The sequence below is a fragment of the Schistocerca nitens genome, chromosome 3 (genome assembly GCF_023898315.1).
Source record: "Schistocerca nitens isolate TAMUIC-IGC-003100 chromosome 3, iqSchNite1.1, whole genome shotgun sequence".
NCBI classification, from domain to species: domain Eukaryota; kingdom Metazoa; phylum Arthropoda; class Insecta; order Orthoptera; family Acrididae; genus Schistocerca; species Schistocerca nitens.
The window spans coordinates 780,380,254-780,396,856 of NC_064616.1; the positions used below are offsets into that span (position 1 = coordinate 780,380,254).

Below are 16,603 nucleotides of genomic sequence, written 5' to 3' on the forward strand. Positions count from 1 at the left end.
ACTTACCTCATGTTCACATAAAATAATGTGTTCTTGAACTAGATTTCAAAATATATTGGTCTGATGTGATCCCCTTTCCTCCCGTGAACATTGTACAAGTAGGAGGGCTCTAGTTGTCACTCCATTGTACAGTACTGCACGAGTGGCCATTAGGCAGCTGCACTGGAGTGGAGCAAGTGAAAAACATCCGGTGTCTGTGATGTTTAAAGGCTATATATTCAGAAAGTCATAACAGTGTATTATCTGAATTATGTCCCAAATTTTTTCACTGGGTCAATTGCTAGGGCTGATATCTTGCAAATGTGTATTCTTAAAATATGTGGTCAAGTTGGTAGTGTTTCCTCATTAATGATTTAGGTCACTACTTGACTGGATGTCGTGTCAGACTCAACAGTGTGCCCTTCACAGTAATATGGGAAGTTCTGGTACAAACATTGTGGGATCTGTAGTTGTCTCAGTTGGGAAGACATTGTGAGCCACCACAGATTGTCAGATGTGCCTGCAGTGTCTATTGTGGATTTTACATTCATGTGTATCATTATTATATGTGGTGAGCCCTCAGCGTAATGAGCCATGTCTCTCAGCCTATGAATGTTTGGTCCAAAGCTTCATGGATACCTGCGACATACTTGCTGCTACAGTTGCCCACAGTGTTGAGAGCACTGTGGATTGTCATCTGCGGCTATGACTTTTCTGATGCTGAACTGGCTCTGGCTGAGGCCATGTAGCTTCGTGTGGGGGGAACCATTGTCTCTGCCCATGCTTTTCAGAATTATGTAGCTTACAGACTTCCAGACTATAGGAATTCTTTCTTGTCTTAGTGATTCATTCAGTAAGCATCTGAAGAACATAACAATTGTTATTTGTTGCTTTCAGCATTTCACTATGAATGCAGTTGGACTGTAAGCTTATACATTACTTAGCTGAGTGATAGCAGCTACAATTTCTTCTTGTGCAAATGGGGCACATATACTTTCTTGCACCTCGATGATTGTCCTCATTTACACTCTTATCTTCTGGAAAAAGCAACTTCAGCAGGTATTCAGTGGAACCTCTCCACCCTCTAATCATAGTCCAGTCTTGTTTATGTAATGTAGACAGTGTAGTTGGTGTTTATACATTCTCTGTTACTATTTTATTGCAAGTACAACATGTGTCTGTTACTGTTTGCCTTTGAACATTTTGTTACCAGAGCTTTTTCTTCATAGTACCTATGAGAACTTGGTACTCAGTTTCCACTGATGTATACAACATTAGTCTAGCCTCTTTCTCTCCATGACCTAAAGCTTTCTGATAAAAGTTTGCACAGTGAACACATTTGTTTCATATATGCAAGCTATGCACTCCATGGTTTACCACAGTGTCTAACCATTTTCTGTACTAGAACAGCCACTTTTTGTGCATTTTGCTGTGTAGTCTGTACTGTAATCAGCACATTCTGGTGTTTGAAGGTTAATATTTGCATTTATTTTTTCTAGTAACCATTTTTTAAATTGTATTGAAGATGTTTGTTTTCCTGTCCTGTATTCCTTCTTTATAAACCAGGATCCAAAATATCTATCATAATGGCATTGTGGTCTCTTCCACTAGCATGCTGGATGTCTCCAAGAGTTGCAGACTGATTTGCCAAGGTGATGTCAAAATTTGTTGCGGTACCAGCACTGTTTTCATTTGTGGCTCGACAGCCCAACCTGTACAACCCATGGAGGTTTAACATTGGTTGCTTCCTGCATTTGTATACCACACTCATCTGTTACATGACTGAGACACAGTGTGGGTTTTGCATTATTGTGTATCGTAATTATATGTGGTGAGCCCTCTGCGTAATGAGCCATGTCTCTCAGCCTATGAATGTTTGGTCCAAGGCTTCATGGATATTGTATGTAAATACTTATTAGTGTTAGTTTACCATGTGAGAACTTTAGAGTTACAGATGCAGCATGTGTGTCACAAAGTTGGGATATTTTTGTTATTTGATCAAATTTTTGGAAAAATACTGTCGCTGCCTTTGTCATTATGTTAACTAGAAACAGTAATTTACTGTGCTTTATATATGGTTCTGGAATTTAAGTTTCAATTATCAATATCTGTCTCCCCATTTTCCACTAATTTACGTATTTCAGTTATTTCTTTTGAACAACATACAACATTTATTTGTAACAACCACATATGTCAAGGATGTCTAATAAACACACAATTTTTTTGTGAACATTGAGGGGGAGTCAGAGTAGATGCGACCATGAGCTTTGACAAAGTGTCTGTAAGTTTGTTCTAGATGAAGAACGTCTTTTCTCCTAGTGAAAACTGACCTCAGGTCGTCACACAGTTCTCATACTTTAATTGGTAGATTGCCCACTTTCAATGGAATTTGGTCATTTTATGTAAATTGAAGGTGGAGAGTTGAAAGGAAAAGAAAGGGAAGGAACTAATGATATCAGCTGCATTTGGACTTTATGCAGAGTCAATGACGCTGAGTGAAAATGTGTGCCGGACCAGGATTTGAACCCGGGATCTCCTGTACTAGGCAGTTGCATTAACCACTGTGCCACCCAGACACAGTGTTTATCATAATTACATGGACTATCTCAATACACCCCTCGGTTGACCCACATTCCCACTTTGCGCTGCCTATCCACTGTTCCTGTACATGTCTTCCATGCTACTTGAGATTCCCACAGAAGGTTGAATGTGATTGTACATTCTCACTGATGGCGGTGGATGGGAATGTGGGTCGGCCAAGGGGCTTACTGAGATAGTTCACATAGTTGCGATAAACACTGTGTCTGGGTGACCCAGTGGTTAATGCAACTGCCTAGTAGATAGGAAATCTGGCACATATTTTCACTTGGTGTTGCTGACACGACTTAAAGTCCCAATGCAGCTGACATCAATAATTCCTTTCCTTTCCTTTCCTTTCCTTTCCTTTCCTTTCCTTTCCTTTCCTTTCTCCCCCTTCAATTTACATAATATGTATCACAGTTGCTGATTCCACATGGTGTCTGTTCTCTCAGACATGTCTGAAAGAACAGACCCCATGCATTCATATGAGTTTGGCCAATTGCTTCAGGAGTGGGAAGACTACTGTGTCACCGTTTGGGTGTGCTACACAACAAGTAAAGTAGTGCAGATGTACTTGAAATGTGTCCTCTTGCCTTCTTAGGTGAAGATTATTTTCAAGAGTTTTTATGCATGTCTTTTAGCTTTGTTGAATGTCAAGAGCAGATGTGATTCCCTTTGGGGACAGTTTCAGATTTTCGACAGATAGTGGATATTACGCGTAACAGCTTCTGGTTATTCTACTACATTACTGACAATCCCACTAGATAAGGCTTGAGGTACTGTCTGAGTCTCTAAAAGGGCAGCACCATTTGTTTCTCTATGCCTTCCATCCTTTTTATTTGCCTCAGTACTTATTTCATCACTATGTATCTAGTTTTCACGGAACAGAGTTTTTCCTTTAGCAAACTGTGTCACGTACCTATCATTTACACTTTGAGCTTTGAGGTCATTAGAATTCTGTGTAACATCTATTTTAGACAGTGCCTCTTATATACTGTGAGATTTTTGGTTTGCACTGCACCTGCATTGGTGTAACATACACTCCTGGAAATGGAAAAAAGAACACATTGACACGGGTGTGTCAGACCCACCATACTTGCTCCGGACACTGCGAGAGGGCTGTACAAGCAATGATCACACGCACGGCACAGCGGACACACCAGGAACCGCGGTGTTGGCCGTCGAATGGCGCTAGCTGCGCAGCATTTGTGCACCGCCGCCGTCAGTGTCAGCCAGTTTGCCGTGGCATACGGAGCTCCATCGCAGTCTTTAACACTGGTAGCATGCCGCGACAGCGTGGACGTGAACCGTATGTGCAGTTGACGGACTTTGAGCGAGGGCGTATAGTGGGCATGCGGGAGGCCGGGTGGACGTACCGCCGAATTGCTCAACACGTGGGGCGTGAGGTCTCCACAGTAGATCGATGTTGTCGCCAGTGGTCGGCGGAAGGTGCACGTGCCCGTCGACCTGGGACCGGACCGCAGCGACGCACGGATGCACGCCAAGACCGTAGGATCCTACGCAGTGCCGTAGGGGACCGCACCGCCACTTCCCAGCAAATTAGGGACACTGTTGCTCCTGGGGTATCGGCGAGGACCATTCGCAACCGTCTCCATGAAGCTGGGCTACGGTCCCGCACACCGTTAGGCCGTCTTCCGCTCACGCCCCAACATCGTGCAGCCCGCCTCCAGTGGTGTCGCGACAGGCGTGAATGGAGGGACGAATGGAGACGTGTCGTCTTCGGCGATGAGAGTCGCTTCTGCCTTGGTGCCAATGATGGTCGTATGCGTGTTTGGCGCCGTGCAGGTGAGCGCCACAATCAGGACTGTATACGACCGAGGCACACAGGGCCAACACCCGGCATCATGGTGTGGGGAGCGATCTCCTACACTGGCCGTACACCACTGGTGATCGTCGAGGGGACACTGAATAGTGCACGGTACATCCAAACCGTCATCGAACCCATCGTTCTACCATTCCTAGACCGGCAAGGGAACTTGCTGTTCCAACAGGACAATGCACGTCCGCATGTATCCCGTGCCACCCAACGTGCTCTGGAAGGTGTAAGTCAACTACCCTGGCCAGCAAGATGTCCGGATCTGTCCCCCCTTGAGCATGTTTGGGACTGGATGAAGCGTCGTCTCACGCGGTCTGCACGTCCAGCACGAACGCTGGTCCAACTGAGGCGCCAGGTGGAAATGGCATGGCAAGCCGTTCCACAGGACTACATCCAGCATCTCTACGATCGTCTCCATGGGAGAATAGCAGCCTGCATTGGTGCGAAAGGTGGATATACACTGTACTAGTGCCGACATTGTACATGCTCTGTTGCCTGTGTCTATGTGCCTGTGGTTCTGTCAGTGTGATCATGTGATGTATCTGACCCCAGGAATGTGTCAATAAAGTTTCCCCTTCCTGGGACAATGAATTCACGGTGTTCTTATTTCAATTTCCAGGAGTGTACATTGTATTCATAATGGTTAAAGATGAATAGCACAATAGTACCACAATTAGGAATGCATTAAAAACATACTGCGACACATTATACTGCTCATTAACATAATTTTTTTTCCATACCTCTTCCATGGTTTCTTTAGTTTCTCATCCTGGTATTATTTTGGTTTTCCTGCCACTTTACCATGGGCTGCCAGTTTTGAAGGCTTGATGAAGGAGTTTTCTTCTTTCTGTGCCTATGATCAACTCTTCGTACATTCTGTGAAGTTTTCCACATTGGGCATTGATCTCCTAAACATCCTGCAAGAGGGTTATTGGGGTTATTGGCTGTAGTGATTTCTGATGGCTGGGTGAGGGAAGGAGACAAAATTGTCTGTTTTTTGTGCTTTAGCAAATCATACTAGCATTAGGCAAGTGTGCTGCAATAGCTACCTGCCCGGGTAGTTGTGCATGTTATTGTGACTGCTTCCAGGACAGGGAGGTATGCATGGCCTGGATCGAGTCCACCAGGTGGATTTATGATGATGAGTCAGTGTGCCGACCAGCCTAGATGTGGTTTTTAGGTGGTTTCTCACATCCCACTAGGTGAATACCTGGCTTGTTCCTATGTTATGCCTCAAGATACATACTGCACAGACATTTAGAACACTTTCTTGCACTTGCACACAGAATGTACTCTACACACAGGAAGACTGGGTCTATTGCTTCTGTCCTGGAGGTGGGAGGGCTGGGGAGGGGGTGGTGAATAGGAGACTGATGACCTCAGCTGTTGGATATCCTTAAACACTCAATCAGAATCAGAATCTGGAATAGCTTAGCAAAGGTTAGATTTCAGGACACAGGCAGCAATCCTGGCTGTATCTGTTGCATCACTACAGACCTCACGCACACGCCACTGTGCAAAAGTCACTTTACTGACCACAGTAAGTGAACAATAAATCTCAAATACCACAGAAATTACCTACAGCCGATCACAGCGTGTATACAGTCACTTGACTACCAACAAGCTGAAAATCAAAGAAACTGGCCAATTACAAAAAAGAAGTGCATGGTGCAACCTAGCAAGATATTCTAAGCCTGTTTTTATGAAGATGTGGGATATGGTCACATAAATATTCATTCCTCCCCAAGTGAGGACCTTTCAGAATGAGAAATGATACTGAAAGTCTCCTCTAAGTTGAGTTAACAATGCCATGTATTTTGTACTTCAGATGAACAAAGGTACAACACCTCATCGTTGAGCACCCTAAACCACATACATACATACATACATACATACATACATACATACCCATAAAGTACAAGTTTTACTCGTACAAAGTTATCAGAAAGCCCTAGTCTTTTCAAAACTAATAAAATCGCCTTTTTTACTCATCAGCCTCCAACAGAAAGAGCACTGATCATGATGATAAAACAGTTGACAGCACAACCTGCTGAACAGGACCTACAACATAAGATCTAGAGATTGGCACCTCTGAAGCAACAGTCTCTCAGTTTAAATGAAGAGAACAAAATGCAAACTGCTTCATTCTCCTTCCTGTGATCTCAATGTCCTTAACTGAATTCAAAAACTGTTAAAAACACCTTGTATGGTATTACCTACACACCTGAGTAATAATTAACACTTAAAATTCCAGAGATGGGCAATTTAAAAAGACAAAGTGCTTCATTAATTATTAATTTTTGCAGTGCCATTCTTTTCTACTGATTCCAAAAGCATTTCTTTCTACTACATGTGAGCTAAGAGTCATTATGTCAGAAGTGTTGTAGAATGCACAAAGTTATTTGCCATTTTTGATAAAATGCATTACTATAAATTAGTCACTTTTATGTGTTTGAATGTTCATTATTCTTTTGTGTACAAAATTACTTCTGATGTTCTGTCAGGTCATTGATGAGCGCACAGATGTTATCTACCAGGTTGTCGCTGATGGTGCTGGTGGTGTCTTTTCTAGTCGTGATTTTGTACTTCTGCGCAACTGGAACATGAAGAATGGTTGTTATGTTGTAGCTAGTGCCTCCGTCACACATCCCAGTATCCCAAAACAGAATAAATATATAAGGTTTGTAAATTTAAATTTCCTTCATATATTATATAGAGCATGCTGTAGAGCAGGCAGTCAACCTTTTTACCTACCACCCACATTTGCATCTTTGTTAGTGGTAAAATTTTGTAACCATCCACCAGTTCAACAGTAATAGTGGTTTATAAAGTTGGGAAGTAACTTTATAAAATTTATAAAGCAGAGTTGTGGCAAGGTAAAGCATATAATAATAATTACTTACAAAATACTTCATGTCCAAATTTTATGAAATCCTAATGAAAAAGAGTTTAAAAACTCGTACTTCATACCACCCACCATGAAAGCAGGAACAGTCACTAGTGGGCGGTAGGGACCAGGTTGACTACCACTGCTGTAGAGTATTTCATGTAAAGTTATGAAAACACTATGCTTTTCTATATGTATGGATATTTAACATTCAAATTTGAGCTTTTTAATTCTGCTGTGATTTACCTGCTGCTAAAGTTACCCAAACTGGTTTACAGTAACAATTTTCTCTGCCTTCAGCTAATGTTCCCAGCTGCTAGATGATTTGCTGATAATTTTTTCCTGTTATTCAGACTATGTCATCTTTCCTTTTCTTTCATACAGCTATTGTCTTAACTAGGTGGCTGTGCCTAAATTTATACCCAAGAGATTCACTATCATATCAGGTGATTTTGTCATTTAAAGCACTTTGTCCTGTTTGGAAATACTGCACCAAATTTTACTTTGCTTAAAATACTTTTTTATGCTCCTGTTGTCTTTGCATAGAAAAATTGTTCCCAGATTGTGTTTTACGAGGTTGTCCATCTGACTACAAAATTTATTTTGCATGAATTTGGAACACAATGTAAGAGATTCTGTACCTCCTGTCATTTTGTCCTGAAATCTGTCATCATTCCTTCTCTCTGTGTTAAGATTGTGCTTTGTGTCTCTGATTGTTACTTACTCAGATGGGTATCTCCATTGATTTAACTGTTTGTTCACAAATCTCATGGTGATGGAAGAGCTTCGTTACAGTTTTTTGACTGTGCTACATATGTGTTAATATATCAGTGTTTACAGTCTACACTTGGAGGAAGCTATTGGATGTGTGTCTGCTTCTTAACCCTGTGAATGAAAACTTGAGGAATGAAATCAATTCATTTTTAAAAAATCAGGCTTACTATATATCTCTGGAGCCCTTAGAAAACACCCATTGTTGGATTTCATTTGGTGCTACACCTAGCTGTCCCGCCTATATTTATTTTCTTGGAATTAAAATGGTTCTTTGATTTGGTTAATTTCTTATATTCCACCCCCCTTTATTGTTTGAGTTAGACATTACCGCCTACAGTATCATGTGGGTATTAGTCTCTCTCTCTCTCTCTCTCTCTCTCTCTCTCTCTCTCTCTCTCTCTCAGCTTCTTCTTCTTTTTTAAAAAAAGAGCTGCCTTTAACCTGAAGGTTGGTTAGAACACTGCAGTGCTTTTCTAGACATGGCCTTATTGGACGTCCTGTGCCCTTGCCTGCCTCTCTTTGAACTAATTTCTGCAAGCCAGTTATATTACAAGGAAAATGAAATTAGTTCTTGCACTAATATTGCTGTTATTTATGTAGTTTTTGTGTTTTCTTGGCTGCTTTTATGGTGCAATCAGTTCATCTCACAGGAAATGGTGTCTTTACAAGCCACATAACTGATTTGAATACTTGTACCATAGTGTTTTTTGGATCACATGATGCCATCTCATACTATTTAGGTCAGGGTAATACAAGGGGTATAAGGATATTCTCACTCAGTGGTGAAAACAGTGGTGCTCTAAGGAGTCAGTGGGTGTACTTTAGTGGGATGAAGAGAATCCATGTACATTTACTCAAGCCATTGCATACAGTATGAATGTGTTTCACAACACTGCTGTTCTTGTATTGAGCAACTACTCCACAATTATCCTCACTAGAAGGTACAAGCTATGAACCTGACAGGTTTTTTGCATCATGTGTTATCTTTTGTGCTTGGTTTCTATACCAGTGTGTGGATGTTACCACTTTTCCAAAGTGAACTATTTTCACCAGCAAAACATGGTCTGCTAAGGAAGCTTTTTCCACTACTCGTAGGGTGATTTACAATTTATCATGGACTCTGATAATGCTGGTGCAACTCAACATTTTTAACATTACTGAATGTGAAAGAAATTATAAGTGACAGTACCAGCTTGGCACTGAATACCAGACCTTTGATTTTATAGTCTGATACTTACCCACTGAGCCACCAAACGACACTTTCCACGTTTGAGTGAAGGGATTTCCCATCCTACATGACATTCTGTTTTGCCTCTTTCTCCCTGTGCTAAGCTATATTCTTCAGCTCTCACATCAGATATAGTGTTTATTTTGTTTTTATAAGTTCTGAACTCATCATTAGTCTACCATGTTTTTAGTGAACTATCGTATACCAGTTTTCATCTTGTCCTAAATGTCAAATTTCCTGCAATTTGGTGTGTGTGTGTGTGTGTGTGTGTGTGTGTGTGTGTGTGTGTGTGTGTGTGTGTGCACGTGCGCGCGCGGGCGCACATGTGTTTCTCTTTTGGCAGATATTTGCAATTTCTTTTTTACAGTGTGTAGCTGGAGTCAGCCCAAACAAATGCTGCTCATCAGATGTTTCATGCGATGCCCACCATTGCTGGAAAGCATCCATTTGTTTCCCATTACAAATGGAATGGTTTTTAAAGTGGAATTTTAGATGCCCATTCGACTGAGTGATCTCAGATTATTCTAGTGCGATATTCCTTTTATCAATGTGTGTTAATAGGGACAGAATAACCAGTACATCAACAGTGACAGCACCGCCCTGGCCTGTGCTGACTGTTACTGCCATGTGGGAGTGCTGCTCAGTGACTGCTAGAGTATTGATTATTCTTTGTGTTTCACTGTTTCTGTTAATACATATTGATAAAACGAATAATGTACTAGATTAATTTGAGAACACACTACTACTACTACTACTACTACTACTATTACTATTACTATTACTATTACTGCCACCACCACGACCACAGAGAGAGAAAAGTAATACATATAAAACAACTGCTAAATAACAAGGTAAATAAGGGAACCCAGATGCTTTTAGATTAACATGGGGAATCTTTGGGTGACCAGCCACTCTACAGATTCTATTTGACACACATTTGAACAACTACACTGGTGAGTTTATTGGCCAATAAACACTGAGACCTGACATACACAATGTGTGGAGATCATCCAAATACTTTTGAAATCCACTGAACGTACAGCATCTGAATTGAGATACATTTATTTAGGGATTACATACACCTCAATTAAATGAACACATCAATAAAAAAAGACTAAGGGGCAAGTTTTGAAAACTAAAACAGGTTTTGGTCATTAACATAATTAACACTAAGTGATAAAAAAAACCTCAATAACAGACATACTAAGTTGGTTTTTCAGCACTAACAACATAAAGGATTTATGAAAATGGGTGAAAAACACAGTTGATAAGGAAACCAAACCACCACCAATAAAATGAGTGAGCATTAATGTCTGTGTGTTGCAAAGTGTGGACTAATTTTCAAGGAATATATTCAGGTTAGTGAGTTGTCTGTAAAACCTGGAAATTCTGAGGGAAGCTTAATTTACTGGAAAAGTCAGGAAAATATCAGTAAATCTTGAGAGATATTCAGGGAAGTTAAATTGTTTGTTGCCAGAAAGAAGTGTTCAATGTCATTTTGTTAGAAATCAGTCTGTTTCTGTTTTGGAAGTATTCAGTTCTGGAGTTGAATAAGGAAGGGCGAAGGAAGTCACTGAATTGTTGTAATGTTTGTTGCTCGATCATGGTTATCTCTAATGGACTCACTGATCTCGGAAATCTTCATTCTTGTCCATGGTTTCCTGGGCTCCAGGTGTATTATGCACTGCATGATTGTAATTGTGATGGAGCATGCGCACGAGTTTCTGCTGTATATTAATTCACCATTTGCAAAGAGGCGAAGGTAAGTTTGTAAATTTTATAAAAGAGATAATTATGATTCTGTATTTATACACACATTTTTTGTAGGCCAGCATTCCAAATTCAGAATGTTTATTTTTTACTAATTTCAGTGCAAACTAGCATGTTGTCAACTTTCTCTCAGTGTGAGTAGAATCCGATTAGAAATATGATGTATTGTCGCTATTAAAATCTGTTGATATTGCACACCAGTGACAACGTTGCAGAATGAGCCACAGTGAGGATTTCTCTGATATCTTGTCCACATAGTTTCATATACTTGGTTTATTGCAGAAAGACACAACATGGAACAAAATGGAATTATAGAATTGATGATAAAACTGTAAACCTTAGCTGAACTTGGAGTAATCATTAAATAACATGGCAACTAAAAAAGATGTATACATATTGTACTCATGAAAAATAGTAAACTAAACTATGCCCTCACTTAAAACAAAACTTGGTTCAGGGAAATCTGGAATTAAAACCTGGAAAGCTCGGGCATAATTTTTGAGGAAACAGATTTACCACTCTGATATCACACTGAAAGACAAATACGGAGCATAAAAATTGTAACAAACATGTTTTTTTGGTGATAAGCATGTTAGTAACAAACATACTGGTTATAATGACAACATGGGCAAGTAGACAGCATGCCAAGGTGTAGGTGACTGCTAAAGAGAGAAAGGATATGCTTTAAGTGCGGTGAAAGCAAATTTTGGCAGCAATAAAATCAAACTCTTTTAAATCTCAAGCAAAGGATATTATATGCAAAACTGTTTAGCTTATTGGACTAAAATGAAATGTATAAGGGGATTAAAAAGTGCTTTGTGGTAGTTGCTGTGATGACAATGGATTTATTCGTTTTCTTCTGTGACAAGCTTCATGGAGATACTATACTCCAGATTACAATTAAACATTACTTCTTTGATGGTATAGATCTGGGAGAACATAAAAACTTGCTATTTTTTGCTGTATAGTACTACCTAACACTGTCGCTGACAATGTGAGAATGTAACAGTCTCAGTCCCATTGCTTCTGAAACGTTTTAAACACATTCATTCACTGTTTTCGAAGTTGTAGCACACCTCTTACTCTGTCCCTACCTGAAGTGAAAAGCAATACACAGATATAGGTCAAGCTTGCCATCAAGTAGAAAATTTCACACAATAAAGATTTTGGCTGCAAGGAATACATAATTTAACCACAGTTGTCTGCCTTGACCTGTATTGCAGAAAATTATAATTAAATTGCAGCCTGGTGTCAGTAGTGCTTAAGTGCGGTATAAAACTTGAAACTATGTTTTTGGTGGCCTTCAACAATTAAATTTCAGTATCAAAGGGCATATATTGTAGTTTTAGTGGTTGCTAGAGCTCGAGTCTCACATACTTTCCTATTTTTGTTTGCAATTTTTGTGTCATTATACAACACTTCAGTTTGCTAGTATCTCTCCCATACTTTACGAGCTGTACAGAGGCTCTCCTGCATGGCTTACAAGAAACTATCCCCAACTTGCCCTCATATTTTAAGGAGAAAATAGTACACTTGAAAGATATTAGCCCCAACAATTGATTCTGCTTGAAAATTCAGGCCCTAATTCTGATGGTACACAGTTATGACCTTATGAAAGTACAGCTTTTAAACTACTGTGCACACTTGCTTCACCCCACTGCAGGCGCCTGATGCCTGAGAGCGAGGCACTATACAGTGGTTTGACAACCTGAGCCTTCCTATTTGCAGGATGTTGAAGAAAAGGGAAGAGTAGACAGGACGCTGTTGCACTCTCAGTTCATAAGAGAACTCACAAATGATGACAGAAAAAAGTTAATAGAAATCCATGTGTTCGTAAAAGGATTGATTTGCAAAGCTTACAACTACCACACCATCCAAGAACCCAAGAAAATTCTGGTCCTACATAAAATTGTTAAGTGGGTCTAAGTCTTCTATCCAGTCACTCATTGCCGGTCTGGCGTGGCAGTAGAAGACAGCAAAAGTAGGCAAAGTTTTAAATTTTGGATTTAATAAATCATTCACACAGGAGAAAGAGTACTCTACAGCATTGCTCCCTTGATTAGCTTGCATTTAGCAAGAATCTTTCGCCCAGTGCAAAGTCCCAAGGAACTTGAAAAGGTGCAGATGACCTGTTTGTATAAGAAGGGTAAAAGAACGTTTCTACAAGAATCCTTGAACATATTCTCTGTTCAAGTATAATAAATTCCCTTGAGAGGGAAAAGCTTCTGTCGACAAATCAGTAAGATTTTATAATCTATTATTTTATAATAGCATATGCAAAACTCGACTTGCCCTTTTACCATAGGATATCCTGTGAACTACGAATCAAGAGCAGCAGGCGGATTCCATATTCCTAGATTTCTGAAAAGCATTTGATATGGTGCCACACTGCCTCTTAAGTAACAGAACCCAGTATTTTATCCTCCGTGGTGGCTGTTCATCAGAGACAAGGTTATCATCAGGAGTGCCCCATGGAAGCGTGATAGGACTGCTGTTATTTTCTATATAAATAAGTGATCTGGCCAACAGGGTAAGCAGCAGTTTGTGGCTGTGCTGTGATGTATGGGAAGATGTCATCATTGAGTGAGTGGAGGAGCACACAAGGTGACTTAGACAAAATTTCTAGTTGCTATGATGAATGACTCTAAATGTGGAAAAATGTAAGGTAATGCAGATGAGTAGGAAAAGCAAACCCCTAATGTTCGAATACAGCGTTAGTGGTGTGCTGCTTGACACAGTCAAGTTAGTTAAATATCTAGGTATAACATTGCAAAGCACTATGAAATGGAATAACACATAAGAATTGTTGTAGGGAAGGTGAATGGTAGACTTGGATTTATTGGGAGAATTTTAGGAAATTGTGGTTCAGCTGTAAAGGAAACTGTATATAGGATGTAGTGGACTGACAAGGCAGCCAGTCCACAGTGACGGGTAGCCGAAAGGGCACACGTACACACACGCCGACTGGCGCGAAGTCTGGAACAGGATTCGTAATGAATGCAATAAAGAAAAGAACGTAGCTATGGAATATACTTAACTTTTATATCGTCCTTTGGTATACAGCATTCTTGATGATACAAGTGAGACTATCTTGAGATACATGCAATGTTACAAATGGCGCCTTGCTAGGTCGTAGCCATTAACTTAGCTGAAGGCTATTCTAACTGTCTCTCGGCAAATGAGAGAGAGGCTTCGTCAGTGTAGTCGCTAGCAACGTCGTCGTACAACTGGGACCGAGTGCTAGTCCGTCTCTCAAGACCTGCTGGGTGGTGGCGCTCGGTCTGATCACTGCCAGTGGCGACACGCGGGTCCGACATGTACTAATGGACCACGGCCGATTTAAAGCTACCACCTAGCAAGTGTGGTGTCTGGCGGTGACACCACATTCCTCCCCCGCAAATCGGCGGACGGTCGTGTGATAAGGCTTCCGCCCGCCGTGGGGGGGACCCCATGTTGACGTATGGGACGAGGTGGGGAGCCTAACAACAGGCGAGGCTGTGCCACCCGCACCCTGCCATTCGGTCCGAGGGGAGCTAGGAAACGCCTGAAAACCTAGTCCAGGGTGCACGTCAACATGCGGTGTATGCGCCCGTAGAGAGACAGGAGGGGCCGAAGGGTCGACCTCCATGTGGTCGGGGCACCCGATGGGCGAAGACGACATCTGGTCCGGAGCGGGCAAGAGTTCCATGGCGGAGTACAGCTGGTCACGGAAAGCGATCGGCGGCGCGTGACCCAGGGAGGCGCTGGGTGGCTGCAGCGATGCGTCCACTGCGGGCGGCGCCGGCGGGAGAACAGGCGGCGGCGGCATGTCGCCATGAGGCAATAGGGAAGGCAGCGTCGGTAACACCTGGGGATGAGGCGAGCCAGTAGATGGGTCCCCAGGGCGCTGACCAGACGGCACCGTCGCTGAAAGCAGACGGGGAGCGGCAGAACCCAGGCGACGACAGAGGCGCAGCTGATTGAGATGCCGACGCACCTCACCAGAGGCCCCCAAAACCAAATACATCGCGCGGCCGAGGCAGCGAAGAATGCGCCCTGGGAGCCAACGCCGTGAACCTCGATAGTTGCGATAGAAGACAACGTCACCAGGAGCAAAAGCAGGAGTCTGCCGCTGCACAGGAACCTGATGCGGCGGATGTAGCAAAGACATCAAGGTTCGATGAGGACGACCGTGGAGCAACTCAGCCAGCGAGCGTCCATCGCGGGGCTGAGAGCGATACGAAGACAAAAAGAGCAACAATGCGTCCTCCCGAGAATGCGACTCTTTCAACTTCAACATCTGTGACTTGAAAGTCCGGACCAATCGTTCAGCGGCACCGTTTGACTGAGGCGAAAATGGCGCGGATGTCAGATGTTGAATACCATTGGCCCTGCAGAATGACTGAAATTCTGCAGACATGAATTGTGGGCCATTGTCGGAAACAATAGTCTGTGGAAGACCTTCAATGAAAAAAATAGCGGATAACGCTTGGATGGGTGCAGATGACGTGGAAGACATCCGGACAACAAAAGGAAAATTACTGAAAGAATCGACCACAACCAACCATCGAGCATTCCAGAATGGACCGGCAAAATCTATGTGCAAGCGTTGCCAAGGGGAAGTGGCTTTCGGCCATGCAAAGAATGTCCGCGGCGGTGCGGATTGTTGTTCGGCACACGCCATGCAAGAAGAGCACATAGTCGTAATCACAGCATCGATTCCGAACCAAGTACAGTGCTGATGAGCAAGTTGTTTCGTTCGCACTATACCCCAATGTCCTTGGTGAAGAAGCCGTAAGACAGAGGACTGTAACGAACATGGGACCATGACTCGGGACTGATCATTATCAGAACGCAACAACAAAACACCACGTCGTACAAAAAGTCTCTCCTTGTGAGCAAAAAATCGGCGAACCAACGGATCCTCGATCCGTGACTTCGACAAAGGCCATTGCGTAGCAACAAAACGCAAAACAGTAGCAAGGACAGGGTCAGAAGCTGTGGCTGTAGCTACCCGACGAAAATCAATCGGAAACGAGTCGACCACGTTATCGGTTTCCGCATCAATGAACATGCAAGCAAGTTCGGAAGAATCGAATGCTTTATCCTCAGCAACAGGCAAACGGGACAACGCATCAGCGTTGCCGTGCTTAGCAGTGGACCGATACAAGATATCGTAGCGGTACTGCGAGAGAAAAAGAGACCAGCGAATGAATTTCTGCACTGTACGTGGAGGTACAGGCTTGTTTGGATGAAAAAGCGATGTCAAAGGTTTGTGGTCGGTGATGATGGTAAAGTGACGACCATACAAGAAATCATGGAACTTAGTAACACCAAATACGAGAGCCAAAGCTTCTTTCTCTATCTGTGAATAATTTCTTTGCGCAGATGAGAGCAATTTGGACGCAAAGGCAATAGGGCGATCATGCGATCCATCTTTGTGCGCAAGCACAGCACCGATCCCGAAATCCGATGCATCTACCATCAACAAAAGGGGTTTCTGGGGATCGAATGGCGTAAGGCAAGTATTTGAAAGCAACGCCGATTTCAACTGGCGAAAGGCGCGTTC

General features: G+C 42.3%; 1 protein-coding gene across 1 annotated transcript in view; it reads left to right on the forward strand.

The window, feature by feature from the left end:
• LOC126248794 (steroidogenic acute regulatory protein-like) overlaps positions 1-16,603 on the forward strand; it is a 161,125-nt gene that overhangs the window by 136,697 nt on the left and 7,825 nt on the right. The window contains exon 12 of the mRNA XM_049950180.1: positions 6,901-7,076. Coding sequence (XP_049806137.1) covers positions 6,901-7,076 — 176 coding nt within the window. The remainder of the gene's footprint in view (positions 1-6,900; positions 7,077-16,603) is intronic.